The sequence below is a fragment of the Oxyura jamaicensis genome, chromosome 4 (genome assembly GCF_011077185.1).
Source record: "Oxyura jamaicensis isolate SHBP4307 breed ruddy duck chromosome 4, BPBGC_Ojam_1.0, whole genome shotgun sequence".
NCBI classification, from domain to species: Eukaryota; Metazoa; Chordata; class Aves; order Anseriformes; family Anatidae; genus Oxyura; species Oxyura jamaicensis.
This window is the reverse complement of record NC_048896.1, coordinates 78,366,423-78,392,430: the sequence shown is the minus strand read 5'-3', so window position 1 is coordinate 78,392,430 and position 26,008 is coordinate 78,366,423. Positions and strand designations below refer to the sequence as shown.

The 26,008-nt window shown below is 37.5% G+C and overlaps 1 protein-coding gene across 1 annotated transcript; it reads left to right on the top strand.

Annotated features, from left to right (window-relative positions):
- The first annotated feature begins 503 nt into the window (after window positions 1-503).
- Window positions 504-10,454, top strand: LOC118165967 (cytosolic beta-glucosidase-like). Its single transcript, XM_035324435.1, has 4 exons — window positions 504-524; window positions 1,015-1,087; window positions 5,117-5,344; window positions 10,372-10,454. Exons 1-4 carry the CDS (start codon window positions 504-506, stop codon window positions 10,452-10,454), a joined length of 405 nt encoding a protein of 134 aa, XP_035180326.1.
- Window positions 10,455-26,008: the final 15,554 nt, after the last annotated feature.

Below are 26,008 nucleotides of genomic sequence, written 5' to 3'. Positions count from 1 at the left end.
TGGTAGCATAATAAATGGGAGAAAAACCTCCTCTAACTCAAAAACAAAATAAAACAAAACAAAACAAAACAACAACAACAACAACAACAACAACAAAAAACTTGCAGTAGTGCCATCTAGTGTGCCAGGTGTTGCAGCTTTCTGGAAAGGGACAGTAAACTACTTTCAGCCCATCCCACTTGTTATAGTCTTACCCAGAGTGGTCCTCCAGCTGCTGATTCCCTCTCTGCCTGCTGGCAGGGGAGCAGTAACAGCGCTGGCAGAAGGTGGAGGCAGAGACCTGAGGGCTGCTCTGCAGATACTGATCCTGGCACACATGCCATAGGGTTGTTGTTGCTGCTCTAGGAAAAAAAAAAAAAAAAAAAAAAAAAAAAGAGCATCCATGGGACTTTAAAGAAGGAGAAAGGTCTGCCTGTACTCCCACATAAAACTGACTCTTCTACTCATTGATTTCCATTGCTAAGGATGTAATGGCTAAAACATCCTTTCTCATCCACTTCAGCATGGACAGGCCAATTGTTTTGGTATGGGGAGAGAAAAAATATGTATTTAATGCCAGAAATGCAGAGGCACTGCTGCTTTTTGAAGATAGGAAGAGGTGGAAAGGATTATTTGCCTGGTCACTGAAGTATTTATGTTGAGTAGAGGGTCCCCAAAGACCTTTGGCTGGGGAGTGAGATACGAGTTGGGGTGAAGGGTAATGGGAACCTGCTCTGTGTGCCGATGCTGCAGACTAGGTGGAGCCCTTTTACCGTGACCACTGTAGGCTTTTCCACTGCTGCCTTTTTCACTTTCACTGTTAGCTGACTGAACCTCTCTGCTTTAATCCGGAGATATGCAAAGTGCACGGCTTACCCTTCAGCCTGTGAAGCTGCACAGGGTTTATTTTTGTCTTCAATATAGAATCTGCTTGTAACAAGTGGAAGAGTGATCGAGCCAGAAACTGTTGTCTGCAAACGAAGCCCACATCTCCATAGCATCGCATAATGCTGTGTATTCGCCTGTCCTCTGCAGCTGGTGCTAGAGGATATTGCTTTTCCAGCTGGATTTACTTGGGGTGCAGCTACAGCGGCATATCAAATTGAAGGTGTCAATTTTTAGCTGCCAAAGTGTTAAGGAAGTTTCAAGTGAGCAGGAAGTCAGGATCCAGGAAGGAGAGTGTTTGATCTTTGCCTCACTGCCTGGATGCTGCATCTGATGCAAATGCATGTAGCACTTCTGCTCAAACACTTCTGGCCTGAGCAGTAAGAGGAGGGTAGAAGGTGATTCAGATCTCAGAAATATTGTTAGGTAATGGAAATGGAGGAGGAACCCCCACCACTAGCTATTACTGGGGAGAGGGAGGGGGGCAAAAATAAGTCATTTTCCCACCAGTTCTTATTTCCTTTCTCTAGAGCTACTTTAGGTAGGTTACTATTGGCTGTTCCAAAGAGCACAGATGGGAGAACTACTTTATCAGACATTGGTACTCATGTGGGTCCTCAGGGAGGAATTCATCTTCAAGGAATATGAAAAACAGTGAAGTGGGAGGTTAACAGTGTGAGGCCCCCATAAGCACGTGCCATGTTCCAAATTAAATGGTGGCACTGGTAAAGTAGTTTGCCCAGCATGGTAAGAAACTATGTGGCAGAGTAGGGAATGCAAACCTGTAAAGTACAGGGACACTGACAGCTGTAAACCCCCAACCTTTCTCTCTGCATAAATGTGTGTTTAGAGACCTCTAAAATACATATAGATCTGATTTTTTCATATTATACCCTGCAGCATACAGGCACTTAGCTCCCATTGATTTCAGTGCCTAAATGGGAGTTGTAGATCTAAAATTGTCTTTGAGGATGTAGCCTTTAGTTCTTGGTTATTGCTGAAAGCGAGAATACTTGCCCATGCCTGGAACCTTTTAACGAGCTCTGCTCGTTTCACCTAATAGCCTGAACAGCTCGCTTGTCCCCGGGAATCGATATTCTGGGCCAAATCCTAACTCGAGTCCTGCAACGCGCAGAGCTCTGCTAACTGATTCTTAAAACGTGAATTGTGTGTGCATACAGATGACATTATAATTTCCTGCCTTTTGAGTGGCTAGATGTGCAACTTTAATGTTCTCTTAATGTATTTTTAATGAGCTTTCCTAAGGCCTCTGAGTGGGAGAAACGTTAAAAAAAATCTATAATGTGGTCTAGACATTGCTCAAATGACCCTTTTCCCACAGAAGTAAGAAACTCAACAGGGAATTCCTCCTCCTGAAAGCTGTGGAAGCTATGCAGCTTCTGACTTAAAGGCAGCACGATTGAAGTAATAGTTCTTGTAGTCTCCAAACCCAGTTGCTGCACATATCACAAGATACACAGTAGATGAGGCAAGGGCTGACAGGCTACTTTATTTTTTTTTACTGTCAGCTATGTATTTATGCACAGCACAACCTTCTTCACTCTGTATATTTCAAAGTGCTAAAAAATCATACCAATTGTACTCTGCATGCTCAAAGTGCAGATTTCAGAGGTTCATGACTCAGTCAAATCAAAATCAATTTGCACCAGAACACTCAAAGGCACTTCTTCTTACTGAGGGCCATTTCTATGCTAAATTTCAACTCTCTGCTTGATTTTTTTTTTCTTTGAAAGAGAGGAAAAAGTTGCAAAAAAATCTTGTAATGGTAAAAGTGGTTTTTTTCACTTCTTTCATATGCCTACACACAAGCTACATTAATTCAAACAAAATTTTACCTGGCAGAGACCAGGACAGGAAAATTTCACTCTGAAAGGTAAAAGCACAGCTGAGTTAGAAGAAAACCTAACTTGGAAAGCAGATGAAAACTAAAATAGTCTGATCAGTAATAGCCCCAATTCACCAGCTCCACTTAAAAGGAAAATAATCCTATCTTATTCTATTGTAATAATTGCAGAGAATGGGGAATATGCATTCCCTTTCATCATGTTCATCATTAGATTAATCACTTGATGGCATGTTATTGTACTATGTGAGTATTTGATAGCTAAACCTCACCTGTGTGTTTGAAATGTAAAATCAGTTCCTCATCGCTGTTTATTCCTGGCCCTGAAGCTTGCTAAAATTCAGGGTATGTCTCCACTATGAACTGCTGTGTAGCACAGAGGTTTCTGAACAAGCTTAGAGGTGCAGGCTCAGTTCATTGAAGCTAGCTGAAGCAGAGCAGAGCTCTGTGCAGGCTAATTGTGGCTCAGCAGGATACTTTAGTGTATGTGGAGCTCTCTGTTGCCTTGCTTAGATTTCTTCCTGCACTTTATTTAGCTAGCTCAGGTACTCCACACGGTACAGAGAGGCTCTCTGAACAAGATGAGGAATGCTTGAAAGTGGGTCTGTTTGCCACAGCCTCCATCGGCTTTATAGTGGCTAATGACCACCAGAGAAGTACTGTCAGAATGCTGAAAATCAAATGCTTCTCCCCCTCCCTCTCACCTCTTTCACTGGAAGAAGGCAGACACAAAAAGCAATGGTGCAGCATGTGTACTAGATGCTGATTCCTAAATGAAGGTGTCTCTTAGCTGCCCATTCTGGCAGCTTTTGGCTTTCCTTTACCCCCACTGTGGTGAAAAGGAGCTGTATCATACTGATGTGGTGCAGGAAACCTGCTCTTAAAGGCTTCCACATTCTGTGTACCACCAAAGAATTCCTCTCTGAGATTAAGAGAAACTCAAACTGTCTGGATCTAAAATTTGACCTACTTTGAAGGTTGTCCCACATAAGAGTTTAATTTACTGACCAACCAAATGTAGATGTATTGGTGTTCGTGTGCTGCAATAAAATTCTGTAAAGAACATGAAATGTGACAATGATCTTTGAAAAGCTAGGTTATAGAAGTGATATTACAAATTTTAGTAATGCTTTAAATTAAGTGTCTTCAATATGCTTAACCTTGCATTAAACTTAGATTTAATAAGACAGATGTGTATTAAGTACCGAATATACTTAAGGGAGCAATCTTGCGTTGGCAGGGGATGGACTCAATGACCTCCTAATAGTTCTCCTCCATCTCTAATTTCTATGATACTAATTGATTATTAAAACACTTTTATTGAGGATTGATATGTAGCTATTATATAGTCATTAATCTTACAACCCAACTGATATTTAATTTATACATGATTTTAACACACAATGTCATTTTAGTTTTTAGACAGTAACCCTGGAACAGTTCCTTCACTGGAGCTCTGAAAAATCTTGCTGGTAAATGATGTTGGTCATTTTGGGGTTATTTGGAATTTTATGATAAAATCTCACTTTGCAGGAGTGTAGGTTTACAGAGCTCTCCACATTAAAAATGAAATGTTTGCCTCCGTTACAGCATTGCTCTGGAAAGACAAAGAAGCTTGTCAGGAAGGAAGGTGCATTTATTTGGCTTAAGTACTATGCAATGTTAATGATGTATAATGTCAAACAACAGCTAAATTTTGAACAATTTAAATGTAATCTCACTATCTCAAATTTGAGATTGCAAAGAAATTTCCCAAAACTATGAGAGTGAAGAAAATGGTGCAGGGATATTGAACATTTAAAATTCATTTCTGTGAACGTTTGGCTAAGCAAAAAGCAGAAGTTTTGCAGAGCTGTGTTATTAATTCAGCTTGTATATGCCTAGGGCCATGGCTCATAATGGCATTCCTTTCTTTTTAACAGACTGTCAGGATTTTCAAAGGACATCTAGAAAGCCATAAGTGCCGATTTGTTGGATGTATTTCTCATACCCCAAAGGCTTTCTTTGATATGGACTGATCTTTTACATTTATGGATGGAAGCTGCATTAGAAAATGCCCTTTGTGAAAACCTGTAATATCTTCAGAGTTGCAAACATCTGATTTTTGGCTAAGGAAGTATGAAGTGTGTCAGAACTCGTGCTTTTTAAAACAGGATTTTCAAATAATTAGCAGCAAGCAAAAATATGAATAAATGCAAAACCTAATGCAAATATATATACTAATGCTTGAAAGTTCCTAGTTACTTTAAATGATGTGGGGAGGGAGATACTGCTTGATTTGCTCTTAGGATTTTGAGGTTCTTGTCCCTACTTTGTGGTAAATATTTACATTCAACATATGCTTTTTGATGTCAAAAGTGTAACAACCAAGTTTTGTTTTTCAAGCAGAAGGTTGGAATGCATATGGAAAGGGCCCTAATGTCTGGGACACATTCACCCATCAGGGAGGAGATCGAGTTTTCAAGAACCAGACTGGTGATGTAGCTTGTGGCAGCTACACTCTGTGGGAGGAAGATTTGAAATGTATCAAACAGCTTGGATTGACTCATTATCGCTTTTCTCTTTCCTGGTCACGTCTGTTACCTGATGGGACGACAGGTTTCATCAACCAGAAAGGCAATTGTTTCTTAAAAATAGAAGGTTGCAGCTTTAATTCAAGGTTATTGCTGCAGTCTGGCATAATTAATCCAGTATGCTATTCTGCAGTGTAGCTTTGAAATTGCAACTTTTTTTCAGAGTAATTATGGGATGATTTTTTATAGGTTTGCAACAACTTACTAATTAATATTCTAGATCCCTTTGGATAGCACAATCTTTTGGGATAGGATTAGTATTATGTTTCCTATGTATTTTTGCTTACGTCAGTTTAATTGTAACTTTATATCATTTTGCTTCATCAGAATGTTTTTAGTTACAGGAATCCTAGCCACAAGGATATTTTTGGATGGCTTACAATAGACAAATCTCTTATTTGGCAAATACATTTAGATAGCTTATCAGTACACTCTGATGTACTGAACTTCATGTTGACTGTTTTACACTAAGAGAGATATATTTTTTTTTCCAGATTTTTATTTATTTATTTTTCTTAGAAAATTAAAGGGGATTCTTCAGACTAATCTAGGAACTATGTCTGTGACAAACACAAGACAGCTCTTGCTCTGAGGAGAAGAGTTTTCACAACGTCAGGAGAGGGAGACAGCACAAAAAAAAAAAAAAAAGAAAAGGGAACAATACCCCCCGCAAAAAAAAAAAAAAAAAAAGATGAAATAAAGAGAATTGTGAAGTATAAAAGCAACTGAAGCTGAACCAGAAAGAATGGGAGAATCAAAGCAGTTGGCTGAGGTGTCCTGTATACTGGGAGGATAACATTCTGAGGAAAACATGCAAAGCAGATTTGGATAAACCTCTGAATCTCAACTCTATCTACTACTCTGAATCTGAGTTCTATCAAGAAGATATATACCTTTGCACTTCTGGGGCCGTGTTTGCCTTGGTAATTCTTTTCTTCCACCAGTTTGAAGATTGCAAAAATGGAAGGCTTCAAACAAAATGCTCTTGGTTATTTTGATCTGTGCTAAGAAGCAGAAGCAATATTTTTCTGCAGGATTTTGGTCATGGAGAGCTTGGCTGTTCAATAGGCAGCAGTCTGTCCTCTGCAGATTATATTTTTCACCAGAGAGCAAAGGAACCTTTGTTTCAAGAATTCAGGAAGGGGGGGCTGGTGGATCTGCTATAAACAGACCAACCAGCCATTTTCCCCTGCCGAGCATGACTGCAAAAACTGTGCCAGCATCCCGTAGAGGCTTGAACGGAAGCCTTCCCTTTGCCACCAAAATTTACAATATGCGGCCCACTTTTACTAGCACAGCTTGTCCTTCCCTCGGAATGCTTTTTTGTGGCACATTGAATTTAAATTTGGCTGGGTCCTTGTGGTTGCTTCCTGTACTGATATTCCTTCAGCTAGTGCTGCAGGCTCCATGCACTGCCACAGAGCTGCCCGCTGAACAGGCTTTGTTTTTCAGTCATTGGAGTGGAAGATAGCAGACACTTGGTAAGGAAAGCTAACATTTTGACAAAACTTGGCTATAATTTCAGAAAATGTTCACTTGATCCCCAGTATAAGCAGTTGCCTGATTAATATTATGAACTTTACATTTAGCGAAAGGGCATTGGAGGTACTCCAAGTAGGCCAGCTTTCATTAGGCAGGAGTTCACTTCTCTTGTGCAGTGATCTGTTGAAGCAATTGTAACTGCCTAGTACGGAAAGGCCATCATCTTCTATATAAACATTTTTACAAAGAGCACGTGAAGAATTAGAAAGCTTAGAGCAATGTCCTTTCAAATGAAATCATTCACACCAAGAGATTCACTACCAATTTCACACCTAAAACAGAGGACATTTGAAAATCCTTAAAACAATTCTGTTTCCAACTTGGTGGGGGTGGGGTCTTTTAAAGCAGCAGTGCTGTAGGTGTCTTGTTCTTAAAACATGGCAGGACCAATTTTGGTTTTGAAGTGTTTTTGCATGATTATTTGTGCCCTAGAAGCTGCCCCAAGCAGAAGAGGTTAGCTGCTAAATACTAGGTGCAGATGTGGAGGAAGACAAAAGCAACAGGCATGGGGCTATTAGGTCTGGGAGAGTTTGATGTTTTGCCTCACTTCAGCATTAAGGCAGGGAATCAGGATGGGGAGAGAAAGATGATAGAATGAAGAAAAGAAGAATCATTCAATTTCTTGTGACAAAATGCTCCTACATATCTGTAATACCAGAATTTTGGGGTGTCTCAAAAAACAAACAAACAAACAAACAAACAAACAAAAACAAACAAACAAACAAAAAAAACTTATCTACACCTTTTCCTGGAGGAAGGTTTTCTGCTGTTTTTTCTACTTTTAGCTAAGCCACAGATAGAGCCATAAACACTAAACCAGGCTACTCTGGAAGGTATGGCACGATCTGGAATTTTGAATTGACATTTTTCAGGGATGCAGTTAGATTTCCCTCTCTCTCTCTCTCTTTTTTCCCTAACACAAAGGATAAATCTTTTCCAGTATTGGTGTTTAATTGAAATGTAAAGAATGAATGGTAGCTGGTTGAGCTTAAATGTTATAAATTTTACTAAGCAATTTATAATTTGAAAATTAGAATAAGAAAAAGTATTGTCTTCTAGTTGAGCATTACTCTCAGCATGGTATAATTATTTACTAGTGAAGGATTGTTTGTCCTAGATTGTGGTTATGTAGTAAAACTTGTAGTCCCACTAGCAACAGTTAACACACACCCAGTCCCTCTGAATTTAAACGGGTCACTGTTGAAATGTAACAGAAACAAACTGTATTTGCACCTAACTGGTTGCAAATTGCAAGAATATTCTTCTCAAAAATTACAATTCTGATACAATCATTCCCCTTTTTGTGTGGGTGCATTCTCAGGCACATGCATGTGTCTCCTCCGAATTTAATGTGTTTTCTTGGTGCTGTGCTTGGAAGAAAAAGCAAACTACCTGTGAGATTTATTGTGAATTACTTTTTAAACAAACTTATTGAGTCTTGCTGTGCTAAGGCATGTGTATGCACCTGTTTGTTTACAACAAGGCACTGCCTATATATGGGGTTCATAATTGATTGCTGCGGTATATGTTGCATTAAAAAAGCCAGTTGACAAAAATCCTTAAGATCAGTCATTTGCAATTAGGATAAATTGAAGTCTAATATCAATACACACAAATCTGGACCTACACACTGCTGGGAATATATAGTACAATACAGTACAGACATACTACTGAACCAATTTCCTCATTTGAATTAAAAAAATATCTGGTTCACACACTGATAATAATAATACAAACCGTATGTAATCTCCTAAGCCTACATTTTGTTAACTTGTGCAGCTTAGTTTTCCTTTCCTTCTCCTCCTTTCTGCTGAGTTCTCAACTTTTTTAGACCTTTTTCAGTTTTGGGTTTCAATACAGCAACTCCTTGGGATAGACATTTCCTAAGTAGCTGACCCACAAACCCTCAATGAATTTTAGGTTTCTAAGGTTCTTAAACACTTTGGTATATTTAGCTCAAGTCTCTGAAGCAAAGGCTGCCTGATTTCTAAATTCCACTGGCATGATGGAGACCTATTCCTGGCTGGAGCCTCTTAGCTTAACAAATAATAATTCAAGGCCTCTGTTGGCCTTTTCCAATTACCTCACTAAACCAGATAGTTCTAGTAAAAGAGCAGGCTAATTGATACTCTTCGAACCAGAGCTTATGATGTGTTTTGCTATATCTAGTGTTTTCAAAAGGCTTAAAAGCAATGTAGCTGTGTTTGGATTTAAGCAAAATTAAAAATGCTTATATGAGAGCTTAAGGTATTTTGATATTTAAACTTGCAGTGAACTCTGAGCAGCATAAAAATAGTCCTTTAGGAAACATATTCATGTCAGCCACTGCTAAATCTGAACAGAAGGTGGATTCCTTTTAAGCCTCTAGAAATGCATCCCCAGTGCTGGCCACCGTTAACAGTGCATCCAAGAAATTGTAGTTGAACTCTGTCTTATCAACAGGGGACAAGAAAGGTTGGAAGTCATGAGATTTTAGAAAGGTGAGCTAATTCCTTCTTAGAACCAGAGGGACTGAGCTGTCTGAATAACGGTGGTGTAAAAGGAAGAGAGTTGGTTGCTTGGATAAAATATTGCAAAGCTGTTCCAGCTGGTAGCTAAATAGACCAGTGCCCTAAACTCGACCTAAAATCTACCAGAGTCCCATGAAAAGCCATAAATTTCATGTAGATCTGGTAGGATGCCCCATGAAATGAGGGAATGTTTAAATTCTCAGCACTGCAAAGTACTGAGTGCATTGACAGTATCTTCTTTGTCTTGACGTAGGCATGGAGACTGATAGAAAACAGAGCAGCCTAGAGGAAGCAGTTTACCCAGCTAACCAAATTGAAATCATAAAAGATCAGCTTGGTTACCTTGCTGAATGTGACACTAAACTTTTTAAAAGATACAGTTCTCAAGGAGAGAAATACTTTCATTGGAACAAATCTACCTGTCATACTCTGAAGTGTCAGGATTTTTCCAATGCATTTTGGTCTTCTACAAGCAGCTGGGATGCCATTCAGGCATTTTAATGAAAGGATTATATTTTCATGTGACCAGCACCCATCAGAATTAAGTTTCTCCCGAGGAGCTGCTGTCCACTGATCTATTTTGAAAATTTGCATCCTCATTTTATTTTATGTGCCTGAATGGAAGGTGTTGTGTGCTGAGCATTTTTGCCAGCTCTGGGGTCTTGTAACAGTAGTCAGCATGCAGTTGAGAGAGAATATTTGCATCTCATAACAGAGAAAAATGTGCAGTGAGGTATCTTCATGTGTAAAAATGTAATAAATTTAATAAGTTAACCCATTCATATTTCTTTCAATGTTATGGGAGTCAATTATATCAACAAAATTATTAATAACTTGGCAAATGGCATCCTGCTCACTGTATCACTTTGACTTACCTCAGTCTTTAGAAGATATAGGGGCTGGAGATCCAAAAAGATCATTGAGACTTTTGATATTTATGCAAAATATAGATGCAGAGCATTTGAAGACTGAGTGAGTCTGTAGATCACTATTATTAAGCCTTATGTTGTTGGTGTAGATCGTTGTGAAAAGGGCATAGCCCCAGTTGCAACAACACCTGGTACCAGAGCTTCCAAGGCAGCTGTCCTTTACCTTAGATAGGTTTATCAGAACAGTATTTACTGATGGTGAATATCCAGACATCAAGAAGTTCAGTATTTCAGCAACACATTCACTTTTTTGAACTGATCATCAAGGCTTTTGGAATTCACTAAAGAGTTAAAAAATGATGGTTATGAATATGGCTGGCTTCTTTGCTCTGAATTATTTCACTTAAGATCAAGAAATACAGACAAGAAGATAAGTATCTCAGTGGCCTGTGAGGCTGAACAAACAATGGATCCTTCTTGGCCTGTTGCAACTAGGAGTTTGTGGCTGTCTGTAGTACCATGGGGTTTACACTGACTTCTGTATTATATCAAGGTATGACATAAGGCTCACAGGACTATTTAACCACTGTTAGCTGGCCAATGAGGTTTCTAAGAATTCAATGAGTTATATGAGTGATTTGTTTTTTTGAGGAGCCCATCTGGATGGCATAAGACATTGTACAATATATAAATAGATGAGTCACCTTGGGATTCTTAATTTAATTTTTGCATGCTATCTATTAAGAGTAGGAGACTTAGTGTTTTCCTATTGCCTTTGTACTTGATAGCTATTTTACAATTTGAAATGATACACCAGTGTTATATCATCTTTTGAACTCCAGAAATGATATTTGTGATTCCAGCAGTAAGGCATTCCTGGCATGCATCTACTCCTGGCAATGGGACGTGCAGTGACTGCCAGTACCAAGGGGTTAAGGAGCAGTGACAATAAGCAGATGCTAATGCAGGAAAGATATTTTAGTCTTCTCATTAAAATAAGTCATTTCACTGTCTTCATGGATATTTGCACAGTTTTGCTTTTCCATTGTTAGTCATAAAAGGTCAGCTCATGGAAAATTAAGTTAATAGGGTCAGTGCAATTTGATGAAAACTAGTTTTAGTTTGTAGCTTAGAAAAGATAGAGGGTAATGCATCTGATTTTATGGACTTTCTTACATCTGTTCTGAATAAAACTTTTGCTCTCTTGTTCTAGGATACATATAATATCCCTGTAATTTACATCACTAAGAATGGGTTTTCCCAAAGTGACCCTGCTCTACTTGATGACAGTCAATGATGGGAGTATTTCAGGCTGAATTTACAGGAAATTTTACAAGGTACCATTTAAAATGATGAAAGATCAATTGTGCTAACTTAATATATTTTTCCTTTGTGCTTATTTGCATTCAGCAATGACCAATGATTCTTGAAGCTTAAACTCTTGTAAATTTGAGTAAAATTATCTGGTTTAAAAAAAATGTTTAGCTGAAAGGAGAGCATGTATTTTTAATCCTGCTTCCCTATTTTGGGATGGAAACAGATGAAAAGGTACTCCATACATACATTATTTATAAACTCAGTTTTGCAGGACTATAGTTCTTCACTGAATAAAGGAACCATATTGATCTTCAGAACTGCTTATTTCATACTTCTCATTGTGAAGGATGTAAAGTTGAGTGCACCTGAAAAACTGACCATTATATCCTCAATATCCTTACAGAATACAATCTCCCATTGTGGTGGTTTTACTGTGCTAGGCAGCTGAACACCACAACCACTTTCTCACTCCCCCTCCTCAGATGAGGAGGGGAAGAAGGAAAGGAAAGAACAACTCACTGGTTAAGGTAAGGATAATTTAATTAAAGAGGGAAAAAAAATATTATTAAGGAAATATTATTATTAATTAAACAATTCAACTAAAGGGAAAAAAGAGGAAAGGGAAAGAGGGAGGGGGAAAGGGAATAACAAAACAAAACAAGTAAAGGCTATGTGGAAGTGCAGAGGAAAGAAATTACTCTCTACTTCCCACAAATGAGCGATGCTTGACCACGTCCTTGAAGCAGGACCTCAACGCACGTAGTCGGTGTTCGGGAGGAGGACAGACGTTTTCGCAACGAGAGCCCACCCCTCCCCTCTTCTTCCTTTTTCCACCTTTTATTGCTGAGTGGGACATCATATGGTATGGAATATCCCTTTGGTTGGTTTAGGTCAGCTGCCCTGGTGATGTTTCTTTCTCACTTTTTTGCCCACCCCCTAGGAGGGTCAGAGAGAGTCCTGATGCTGTGCCAGCACTTCTCAGCAGCAGACACAACACCGGTGTGATACCACTGCTGTCCTAGCTACAAGTGTAGAGCGCAGCACTGTACGGGCTGCTGCAGGGAAAGCCCATCTGCTGCAGGGAAAGCCATCCCAGCCAGACCCAGTACACCCATATAGAATGAGGTCCGTGCAATAATTCATTCCTGTATAGGACCATTAAGTCTTTATAGCTGAGCTTCTGCCTATATATCAGGATGGCCAACAGTATTCAGCACCAGCATGGCTCTTTTTTTTTTTTTTTTTTTTTTGTAAGACACTTTACTATTGACTTTGACAGAAATAAAGTTGATACAGAATTTCTGGAAATTCCGCCCCTTCCTTCCTTCTGGTTGGAAGTATTCTCTGATTTTCTGAGCTAATTCACAGGGAGTAGGTCATCTCTCTATCTATCATGTGAAGTGTATTTTAAAATGCCAGTTTGTTTAGATAACAGCTAGTCTCCCTGTCATATTTGTCCAATGTGATCACAATCATGAATGTCATATTCTTATTTAATAGTTTTTTGTAGCCATTCTTACACCTTCATTTTGCTTCTCTTTTACTTTTGCTATATTTATATTCTTTATTATGTTCATTCAAATGTTCATTTAAAAAATACCTTTCTGTCTTCCTCCTTTCCATTCAAAGTCATGACTTAGACTTGTCGTCCATGCCAATTAACTATTTTTCTTCAACTAAGTAGAAGATGCAAAGGGCCATTCTCTGTCACTGAAACCAATTGGTAGGGTCTGCTTCTAACTAGAGCAGGTAGACCATATTCTAGCTGCCTTTGGAGAGCAGTGCCTGTGCTGTGCCATATTTTGCCCCAAGCCATATCTGGAGAGAAGTTTTGTCAAGGAGTAAAAAATAAGGATTATCAAGGATTGGTGCATGAGTCAAGCCATTGGTCCTGTTTTGTTTACTTATCAAGTTGTACACAAGATGTCTGTATTTGACTTTGAAGAAGATCAAGAAATTAATAAACATTCAATTCTTTCTGTTCAATGCAATGTAAACGGGGTTAATTTACCAAATCTAGTTCCTCTGCAATTTGTAGTGTCTTATCTTGAGGTAAATATTTAAAGTGGGTAAGATGAATCACAACTAGGTGCAGTTATTTACACAGTTCAATTCATGCCCAGGAAGGCAACGAGGGGAGACTAGCTCTGAAGTAGATGCCCATATGGGAGACATTGAGGGTTGGGCAAAATGAGCCTTACTTTGTTATTCAGTGACTCAAACAAAGCTTTAAATGTGTATGGTCTGGCTAATCAGTGCAACTGTACGCCGGCTTAGTTATATTGGTGCTTTAATGTTATGTTGAATTGATGTCTATCTGTTTGTCCAGTAATAAGCTCTGTGGGCGACTAGTTCAAACAGGTCACTGTAAACAAAGATAATACAAATATGAAATCCATCATCTGTAAGGCACTGTCAAGAAATGCCCATTATCACTATGTAACTTCCCTCCTGAAGGCTGGAGTAAACATTTTGTTAAAGCCACTCCCTATGTACTGACCCACAAATAAGCAACCCATTTCAAGTTTTCAGTTCGGGTATCTTGCAAAACAGGATACTCAGAGATGTTCACATTATTGATGCTTAAATGCTTAACCATTTATTAAGTGTCATGTGAAGCAGAACAGTTTAATTGCTCTGCATACAGTGTCTACTCTACAATAATTCCTTATCTTTGAGCTAACTTTTAAAATGATTAGTACAGGCTCATTCATGCAATGAGCTCTGGGTCATGACAGGGGCCTATGTGGATTTTGCTGTGGGATTTGGGCATGCCTACTTTCTTTTTGTCTTTTGTCTAAGAAATTAATATGCTTGACTACAGAAGAGAGTATATCTACAGCCTGTGACTGCACTTGTGCATTAAAATACAGGTATTTTAATGTGTGTCTTCACTTTATTTTTTGCATTAAAAATGATCCTAGCTTTTAGAATACATGCTCACTCAAATGCATGCTTACTCGAATAATGAGGGTCTCTTTTTGAAAGAGTTCTACTGTTGTACTCTGAAAATCAGATACTTCAGTGCCTCTCAAACTAAGTAGCAAGAATTCTGGTGTGTAAAATGCCTAAAATTTTGGCTACCAAGACTATTTAAATTACAAGACTTTGGAGGGCAGGAGCTATCTTTACTTCATGGCTTCATTCAACAACCTTCACCCACTAAGAATGTAATCACACAGTATGGATAAGTAATAAAACCACTGCCACTGTATGTTACCCCTACGTTTTATCTTTAGAAAAAAAGATTTTGATGCTGTCAGAGAAAACTGAGATTTTTATTTTGGGGGCGGTGTTAGTAAATAAGACCAGAAAGAGCAATGTAAATATGAACTAGGAAACAGAGGGTGAACAGCACGGAGCTACTGTAAATATATCACATTATAGCTGTTACAGATAGAAAATAGTTTTTAAATGGATACAACGTCTGCCATGTTGCCTCTGCACTATGTGAATAGATAAAAGCATCAATATTTTAATAAATGTGGATATACATATTTAGCATCTCTACAGAGCCATAAGCACGCATGGTGCTTTACAGATAAATGAAAATGATGTCTTCTTACCCCAAGGAGCTGAAAATCTAATTTAGATACAATGCATGAAGAGATGACGAACAGAAGGCTGGATGAAATGTATAAAGAGAATATGGATCAGAGTAGTGAAATGCCTTTTACTACAGTTGCTCTTCCTTAATTTTATGTAATATATGTTAAGGATGACATCTAGACCAAAGATCAAGGCTGCCAATAAAAAGGAAATTGAAACTACTTAGTTTGGAAAAGTGGAACCTTTTAAAAGGGATAATAGAATTTCATAAAGTCCATGGAAGAGAGCAATGTAAATAGTGGGTAAACTATTGCCAGAGGCAGATGATGGAGAAGAGCAAAGAAGTTATTCTGTAATCTGGCCAGTAGAAGATTAATAATTATGCTGATTGGAGAGGAAAGAATGAATTAAATGAAGGTTAGATTGTAGAGGACTGCAAGAAGTAGGCACTGGAAAGAGAGTTGAAGTTAGTATGAATAGGAAGTGAAGAAGTTGAGGATGATGTGATATGATACATGCAGAGACAAATAAGAGGGAAATGAGGAACAAGAATAAATGAGAATAAGCAGGACTAGAGCAGGGAGAAAATAGAAAACATATGAACATTCAATTTGGAGTTAGCTAGAAGGTCAATGGTAAAAAATGCAGGGCAAATAGAAGAAATTATCGCTAGGAGGAAGGACCAGGTAAAGCTTAAGATTCAGATGGTGTTAATTTTCTCCTTAAATATGCTTAAATGAAGCAGAAAAGAAAATGAGATACAGAGAATGCTGACTGCCATCGGAAGTGGAGAGCAGAACTAAAACTGACAGTAAGCAAAGTGATACAGCTAAGAGGATTTTTAAAAATGTATCTTAAGTTAAATGCAGTCCTTTCTCGACTGCTTTTTTTTTTTTTGTCCTTTTTTTCCTCAGACTTCTAAAAGCTGTTATAAAACCTATTATATGTTGTTGTCACTGTACACTTTGACCTTGCTCTCATGAACTAACCGTTTAGTCTGTGTTGTACATACATACTAGCCTGCTTTTTCTGCATTCCCATGCACATAAAATGATGAGATTATAATACAATACTGTAGTTCATGAAAATATGATTTATTGTAAAATTAAATATGGATGTCATAATGTGAGCCCCTTGGGTCAACTATAAGCTTGAATGTTATTGAAAGAGCTGCAGCCACAGCTCTGTTTCTTCATTGCTGCTGACAAAAATGCCTCTACAAATAGAATACAACAATGCAGACATCTTAAGGAGTCTCTGAGATGTGCTGTCCCTGGCATAACATTGCCATGTGACATTTTCAAGAACTATAAATACATTGACTGCATTACAGTATAAAAGTTAATAAGCTTTGCAGTAGTCACTGCAGAAGTGTTAAAATCAAGCTGAATTCATTGTGAATACTATAAGGGATTCAAAGGTTGAAACAAAATGAAACAAAACCAAAAACCCATAAAGATACAGTTAGCATAGAATGATGTATTTATCATATTTTTAATATAGTATAGGTCCAGAATACATACATAGATGTGATTCTATAAAGTTTAAATTCAATGCCAACTTTATAATTTCACATTATCACAAGCACATCCACACGTAATTTCGTATGAGAGTTGTCTGAAGCCACCTCTAGACAATAGAAATGACTTCTTCATAGCAAAATTCTTGTCAGTGAAAGTTTAAGCCTCTTTTTTAAAATTATTTTTCAATAATCCTATAATCTGATTTTTTTAATCTGCAAAAGTGAACACTTATTTTTCGACTCTTAACCAGCAGTTCTCCAATGGAAAATTATGAAGGGACATTTTCTTTCTCCAAAATGCTCTGAACTGTGCTTTCAAAAGTGTCTTAATTGAAGATAAGATAAGATAAGATAAGATGAGCTCACTTCTGAGCTCTCTCTTCTATTGGAAACAGTATAATAGGAGATTGGCTAGTACACCAAGAGAGGACAACTGTCCCTCTGAAACAAATATATGTGAGTAGATTTTTTTCTTGTCAGTGTCTTGATTTTAAATGAAAAGAATAAAAAGGAAGCAAGAATATGCAATGGTGGCTAGATGACTATGGACTGATCAGGTTGTCCTTGGACAAAGGGATCAGCTGGTCCCACCATGGGGGTGTTATGTGCAGTGTTGAAGAGTAGCTAGGCTGCATGGTGCAGCAGTGTGTTTGAGTTCTGGGGAATCTGGATGTAATCAGTGTTCCACATCCTCACACAGTATCTGGGATGTGCTTTGATTCAAAAGTGACCAGTCCCCAGACCCCAGTGAACTGTTAGTTTTCAGAAGCATTAGCAACTGCAGCATAAGAATAGTTCCCATTCTGCAGGGGAGACAGTGTGTAGGAGGTTTTGTGACTACTAGTCAGTTACCTCAGAGAGTATAAGCTAAATATTTAGGCCCGTGGATGTGGTACTGCTGCTGGATAGTTCCTGACTGAGTCCCTTTGGGGTATAATTGGTGTTAGGGGCAGAAGATTTGCTTTGCCTAGACAGAAGTAATACTGCATTATTAAAGCAAAATTCAGGATTCTTCAGCTTTGCTGCCAGTTGCCTCAGTTGTGGAAAATAAGATGTTGGATCTCAACAGCTAATCAGTCTTTAACCATCAAATCCTATCTATCTGGCTGGAAAGTTAGACGCAACTATTACCTACCTGCAACTTAGAGATTTCCCTGAGGAAATGATTTGTACATACAAAACATAATCCCCACATCAGAAGTACCTACTGTAGTTTTTTGATTCTGCTCAAGATGAAAGATAATGACAACTCCACCGGGGAAAACAACACCACCAACAACAAAAACGACAACAACAAACAAACCCTCATAAATAAAAATAGGTATTTGGGCCTTTATGGTGAATAAGAAGACTTTTATGACAATTGTGAGTTTAAATTCATCAGATATGGATTGCACATAACATTACTGGGTTTGAAAATCACTTCTAAGCCACGTGCTTCATTTGGAGTTACCTTTCAGGAGAACATGTACTGAAACCACAGAGGCACATCATAAAAAAATACTGTGCTGCTGTTGTGTCTTTGAGACAGTTTTTAATATAAATCTCCCCCTTTTCAAGATTCAGTTTTAAATAACTCGGTCCTATCAGGTTCATTCTAAATGTCTACCCTAGAATCATATACAGGATCACAGATACCAGAAACCAAGTTAATATAAAATACAATTTGCATAAGCTTTTCCATATAGGCATACATCTTCCCTGCAGTGGAGAGATAGGTCCACTTTACTAGAATAAACATCTCTATTTAGATGCCTATCACTTCTTAGAGTCACAGATTTCTGTTCCAGAAAGTGAGATTTTTGTATTTTGATATACAACAGGAAATCTGTCTTAGCACAGAACTCATTACCACAAAATAGCAAAAAATAGTTTCCAAAAGGTATTAGAGAATTAGTGAGAAAGCTATTAAATTTAGTGGCGCTGGAACAACTTTTTTTCTCAAGGTATTCTTAAATGATAATTTCCACATGAAGCATTCATGCTCTGTTTCTCATCTTTCTCTCAAAGTATCTGCTATTGACCAAGTAGATGGATCTATGATTTGACAGTCCTTGTATTTGTTTGATAGTTACCGAAGAAAGGATTTTTTTCTAGGACACATTTTTAGTAGTGCAAATAGCAGAATGAACAAGAAGAGAACCTTAGTTAGGGTCTCCAGAAAATAAATAAATAAATAAATAAATAAATAAATAAATAAATAAATAATCTGTATTTTGAATAGCCTGGATAGCTAATATGTTGCTATCCAGTTTTCAAACTAGTTACTTTTCATGATGTTTCTGTGATAACAATAGCTCATCATTTAATTTCATGGGAGTTATTGTAATTCTAAAGGGCTGAAAATGATGTAAATGCAGCTGTACAGGGAATATCACAATGTCAAATGAAGCAGTGTCATTGCAGTTCTATGTATATGCTGCTACAATGTCAAAATAAAAGGAAAGAAGCCATATTGATCAATAGAGTGGTGTATCAGAAGTGATTGGATAAGATGCAAACAAGGCATTATCTGTTATAAAGTCTTATTAAATGAAAATACAACTTTCAGTCTGTTACACAGAATTATAATTTGAACTCTCAGATGTCTGGGCATTTAAAGCCATGATTTCCACTGCAGTTTTTACTGAGCAAGTATATGTTCCTTCAATACATTAACACATACATTCACTATGACCTACTTTATAATTGCTGTGGGAGTTTGCCTTTGCATTTTTTGATAGCTCTCTGTTCAGATTCTCAACCATAACACTGCATTAGTTTATTTGCATTGAATCAGTTTTGCTAAAGGATCTCCCATTTTTATATAAAGAAATACTTAGCTTCATCATACAGGGAGTGAAGTATCTCTATCTTGATTTTGAACTAGAGAAATTGAGGCAGCACAAGTTCAGTGTAATTTAGCTAAGGTCAAAAAGAAGATGAAAGTAATAATAAGTATGGAACCTGGATTTTCTGCTCTCATTTTCTGACTCTGTGTGCTCAATGTCACATTTTTGCTGCGAATAAACACATTTTGAAGTAAACATTCATATCAGAGAATATGAAGATCTACATGAATACACTTCTATCAAAAATACTAATGGGGAAATAATCTACTGAACTCATAATACATCACTTAAATGTAAAATATTTCAAAACATTCCAAACATACTAAATATGCTTATCCATAGTGAGGCAAGTCTGATGCTTGAACAGAATGCTTTTGAGGAGTTAATATTTCTATGCTATTGTAGAATCATTTGTCCAGGAAAAGGTGGATGATTGTATTTCTGGGAAATGAAAAATCAGATAACTACGAGGAATTATACCTCTGTGAGGATGTTGAGTCCATCTGGATGCAACACAATTCAGAATACAGAAGTTTGAAAAAAAAGACATTTTTTATTTCTTCATGGTCAGGTAACAAAAGACTAGATAGATGAAGTATTCTGGAATTTTCTCTAACAATTCACCTTCAGAAAGAAGTAAATCTAAGAAAATGTAATCTCAAAAGGAGAATTACATTGTTCTTGTTCATGTAATTCAAGAATTCAAGAATTTGCTTTTACATTTATTTTCTTACAATAATTTAACAGTTAAATGTATTTGTCTTGCTTTTCTCTGTGAGGAGGAACCCTCTGTTGGTGGCACTATTTTACTTTGGAAAAGTAAGACGTAAAGAATTTTCTAATACTTACAGTAATTCTGTGTTCAGCTCTCAAATTGTGCATCCTGGCACATTTACCCAGTGTGAAAATGACTAGAAGCATCAGAATATAGTGTTGATTCTTTTTAACCATCTTGCATGGGAAATAAAATCTGGAGTGAATTGGACTTGCATGATAAGTATTTGCTAGTGTTGGGCTCATGGGATTAATTGCCATTTAGAAGAAAGAAGAAAATGTCCCTGTACTCTGTGAAAGGGAAAGATGTCTAGAAAGGTTCATTCTCCTGCATCCCATGCCATATCTTATCTGTATTTCAATTTTTAAGAAGGCTTTAAGATACTTCCATGTCAGTCTTGCCTTGGTTTTTTTTTTTGTTTTGTTTTGTTTTTTTTAACACCTATGAGGTAAGTATGGCAAAGGCTCATGAATTCCAAGAAACACTGTTTCCTCAGCGTACAGTGTAATTTGTGCTGTTGATGTTCTTTGTGTTGCATAATTTATTGGAATTCAGGCAATGTTGGTATGGAATGGTAAAGTTTGTATGGATATTAGCAGGGGCTATGGGAGCATTAGCGAAGGGTTTAAGCAACAAATAAATGCTTAGTCCATAGATGCCTTAGGTATTCGAATGTTATTTAAAAATTCAGATGGTTAAAAGACAACAACAGTATTGTGCACCATCCTTTCTTGGAAGTGTATGAAAGTATGTGACGCATGTTGGCAAAGAATGTTCATAGTTACAGGTTTTTTAATAACATGCGACCTTTATAAAGAATCCTTATTGATTAGTTGGATGATTAAAAATAAAATAAAATAAAAGCTTGTGCTATTATGAACACAGGGTCAGCATTTACAGTGTAGGGCTCACACAGTATAATTTCTCCGTGGGCTAATACCTTCACAGCAGTAAGTAGCCTCCTGCTGTAACAACTGAAGCTGCCATGCACTTTTCAAGTTTATTCTACAGTCACTATGCATTGTAGAAATCCAATCTAAAGATCATAAGGGAATGAATAAGCATAGCTGAATGCAGAGACAGAGACAAATGCTTTAGCTCTTGCAGAAGGGGAGAAGAGAGTGCTTTCGCTTCCGCAGCTTCTGAAACAGTCATTCAAAAGCTCACTCGGACTTGCATGCCTTTTATATCTGCAACTCCGAATGTCGCCTCTGATCTCAGCAACCAGTTTTATGGCTGTCTGGCAGTCTTTTTCTCATGAGCTACCCCAGCAGTTATGATCAGCTGGGTGCATAAGTAAACAGTTCACAGGTTCTGCATCCTGCCCTTTACTCAATGTCTTTATAAGCTTCAGAAAAAAGATCTTTCACTAAGACATACAATTTGCAGAGACAGAATGGGGCTAAATCAGTCTCTCTTAGGTGTCGGCTCTGCAGGGTGAGCATTGGCTTGAATACTGGACCTGCGTCCTGAAACTTCAGTAATTCAATGCTTTTTTATATATGCTACTACTTAAATTAGGGTCATGAAATCTACTTTCCATTTGTATTCTTTTGACTGTTGTGATTTTCTTCTCTTCTTATTTGACTACCATGGTATTTCTCTTCTTGTCGATTTCCTTGCCTTACCCCTGTTAGTCTGGTGTTTTCCAGCAGGCAGATGCTGATTCCCCTCATCCATGTGTAATCCCAATGAAATTTTCATTTTCCATATTTTATAATCCGCTATATTCACCTTTCTAAACACAGGCAATAGGAGTCCAAGGGAGAAGAATTCACTAACCTCCTGGGGATACTAAAAATGATCATAGTCTAGCAAGTCAGTCTTTAAATATCCTTTCCCCATTCCACCCTCCCCTCTGCTACTCTTTAAGTATTTAAATCTGCCCCCCACCAGCCAGACTTCCTCACCAGATGGTGCCTTCTGACTAGCTCTGCCTTTCTTCAGAGGATGAATAACTACAGTGCAGAGCATAAGGAACTGGTGAGACAGCTACTGGAATATTTCATCAGTGCTAGTGTCCACTTTTTTAAAAGGATGGTGAAAAATGGGAGAGAGTTCAGGAAGAAGCTGAAAAAATGATTTGAGGGCTGGAGAAAATGCCTTACAGTGGGACTCAAAAACGAGCTCAATCTATCCAGCTTATCAAAAAGAAGATTGAGAGGTGACTTGATTACAGTGTACAGGTACCTTCATGGGGAAAATATACTGGGTACTAAAGGGCTCTTTAATCTAGTGGAGAAAAGCATAAGAAGAGCCAGTGGCTGGATGCCAGACAAATTCAAATGAGAAATCAGACACACTTTGTAACAGTGAAAGTGATTAAACATTGGCACAAATTATTGGAAGTCCTGGATTCTGCACCTCTTGCCTTTGTATTGATGATGAGTAGTTTGGAAGATTTACCAAACCCAGATCTAAGATGCATCCCAGGAAAACTACTGAAATTTAAGAGCCTGTGAGACACTGAGGATCAAACTAGACAATTTTATGAGATATCTCTCTTTAATTCTGTAAATTTAATAGTGCTGACAACGACTGTACATACATCATCAAAAAAAAAATCAAAAAATCCAAAATCAAGTTGGAGTGATGTATACCCTTGAAACAATAGACACTGGTTTTGTTGAAGCAGAAAACAACAACAACAAAACAAAACAAAAAAGCAAACAAACAAAAAACCATAGAAAATAATGGAATCCAATGATCCAGAGTGTATTATTTTAATATTTGAATTATTTTAAATGATCTTTTTTTTTTTTTTTTCAAGTCAAGACAATTTGAAAATGAATATCTCATTCTACAAAGAAAAGTCAAGATGTTTCTTTGGGGAGGTTTTAAATTTGGATGTTTATACTTTCCCCAAATCTTATTGCATTGCTCTTTTTTTATGGCTGAAAGAATTCATCCTATCTCACACTGTAATTACATTTACAGCAAGTTTATTTTCATGAGAATACCACCAAAGATTTGTCCAGAATAACAGGGAAACATGTTCCACACTGATGCTCGTTGGTTGTTCTCACTTGTTCTCCTCTCTGAGACTCATTATCATTTATGCAGGCCGTGATAGGTTTTTAAATGATGTAATCATATATAGGTGTGAAACAGTAATGGCTTTATCCTTAAAGATAAAGATTTTTTAAAAGGTTAATTATATTCCACAAATTGTTTTAAAAGTACAATGTTAACATTATTATAAGACCCAGACTTGGAAAGCAATTCCCCTGTCTAATATATGTCATTTAATTCCAATAAACGTCCTTATTTTCTTCCTATTATTGCTACTGCTTCCAAGCCCATGCTCTCTTTCGTGTTCATTCCTATAGCCGTTGGAATCCTGTTTCCTCTCCTCCAGCCCTAGACATCACGTAGCCAGGCTGAGCATATTTATCTTTTTTTCTTTGGTCTTAAATCATAATTAATTTTTTCCATCTCTCAATCACTGTGGTTTTCTTTCAACTTCATTCAACTTCATCCTCTAAACATCATACCCAGAACATGGGACCATACTAACATCAAGCGTTGCATAGGCATGGTTGCTGCTCTGACAGGCAAAACATGCTTCAAGTAAACTCCAATTTCAGCCAAGGAAAAGACAAGCACCAATCTCATGTCAAAAACTTGGGAAAGGACAGAGGAGAAAGTATCATCCCAATGTGGAAAGCAAAATTGTATATAGCACAGGCTCAGTGGGTGAAGCAGGAAGGCAAAGGTCTCAGTGTGGTTAAGGCACACTAGAAAAAAAAAAAGCAGAGGTTAGGAGAAGGACCTTACCTCTTTTGATCACCCACAGCAGCAGCTGTAGTCATCTTCTCTTATTTCACCAGCTTCAGCTCTGCCCTCCTTGTCTTATATATATTTGAGTAATATTTATTCCTTCATACTGGCAAAAAATAAGGATAATAATCAGTGCAGTCTCTGTGTCCGGAACTACCATCCGTGTTTCCTCTGTGAGGCACAGGCCCTCATGGTTAGGCCTGGATATTGACTCCCCCTGTGCATTTTCCTGTGTCACAGATGATCCCCCAGAATTTTGTTAGTATATAAGAAGTAGCTTATCCTAGGCAACTAGACATGCAAAGACATGGAAAATGGGAAAGTAGATTCTCTTTCCTTACACCAAATGTGAGCTGAGTGGGGAAAATACTAAGAGTCCTTAATTGAACAGCCTCTAGTCAGAAGAATTTGCTAACATAGCAACATACTGTTGCTAGTATGTGGGGACTGGTGGCTTATTTGTTTCTGTGGTATCAGTTTTTTTTCTTAAAAGTCAGCCATGATCAAAGGCTCAAATGTGCATGTGTCTTTTTTGCTGGCAGTCAGTCTGTGCCTGTTGCCAGAACTCACGCCTGTTTTTCATTTATTTTGAGTGTCTGAATAATATAGACAGTGTATTCTGTACATCATCTGTAACTGGAGGTGGCAGTGTTCTGCTACATCCTTGTTGTAGTCAGTTTTAGTCATGGAAAGTCCATTTTAATTCTCTCTGTCTCAATCTATCGCTTTTAAATAAGCAAAGAGAATGCACCAGTTTGAAAGTTGTAATAGGGAAGATTAATGTGATATGAAAAATGTCTTTACTTAAACAAAAAAGGTTTTCCAGAACCTTAGTTTTATTAATATATAAACAATGTTTATAAATTACATACAAAACATACTGAGGGTAGCATCAGTTCTGTGTGCAGCAATGGCAAACCTCTTTTCTAACACAAAAGACATTTCTCTTTGTCACAAGTAGCAGGAGTTATGAATATGCTGCATGGTGGCTATAGTTGTGCAACAGATTTTGGAAAAAAAGCAAGCTAGACATTGTGATAAAAATCCTTTGTTTTAATGCCCTACTAGTAATAACCAAAGTTCTGCTTCAGTGCTTCAGAGCTACCTTTTTTGTTGTTGTTGTTGTTGTTTTTTTTTGTTTGTTTTTCTTCTTTATGGGGGTGAGAAATAGTTCACTTTGTGAAATACTGTGAAATACTGAACACTTTGTTAGTCCTGCAGAATTTGACTAATAGTGGGAGATTTTACAGGAACAGAGGACTGGCAGGAGATGAGCTAAAGGAGAGTCTGTTACAGAATCCAGCTGCCCTGCACTGGTCCCAGCTGCAAAAACGATAGTATATATGTGTATTGATTTTTTTACCAGCCAAACCACTGAGTGTACCTGAACCTGTAAAACAATAGAATATTGATCTATTAAAGAAAATGATCTATTTAATGTATCTATTCTCTTTACTAGTGCAGGGTGCAGAGAGACATCCATTTGCTAGTGTAGCCTGGCATACGTGTACCACAAATATGTGGTGTAAATTGAATGTGTAAATTTAACCCACATCTCCTGTTTAAAAATAATGAAATACTGGCTAACTCTTCCACTGTCAGTTTCCAGATACACCAAGTGGCTTGCATGGAGCCATTTGAAATAGAAGACCTATTAACAAGTAGAGCTGGATTTGTTTCCAACCAGCAATTTGTTTAACAGGTTTCCACTGCAACTCCTAAATGATTTCACTTAAAAGGACACTGTGAATGTTAATTAAAAACATTCATTAGGGTTTTAATAATTCCTTAGGGGCTTTAAACACAAATCTGTTTCTGTACAAAAAATGTTTTTTTTTTTTTTCTTGTCTTCATCCATCTATTTTTGGGGAACAAATGCATATTGCTGGACTGTTAATCCTCCAGCTCCCTCTTTGCCTTGAGAAAAGAAATATACTTGTGATTGGTGATGGGAAAAAATCACACTCACATTTTAATTTTCTTTTATGATGAACAATTGGAAATCAGAACTG

What these genes read in the sequence shown, in the direction of transcription:
- LOC118165967 (XM_035324435.1), top strand. Translation starts at nt 504, where the DNA reads ATGGACAGGCCAATTGTTTTG. An exon ending in AGCGGCATATCAAATTGAAG is followed by an intron (nt 1,088 to 5,116) that starts GTGTCAATTTTT and finishes TTTTTCAAGCAG; the next exon opens with AAGGTTGGAATGCATATGGA. An exon ending in AGGTTTCATCAACCAGAAAG is followed by an intron (nt 5,345 to 10,371) that starts GCAATTGTTTCT and finishes TTGTTGGTGTAG; the next exon opens with ATCGTTGTGAAAAGGGCATA.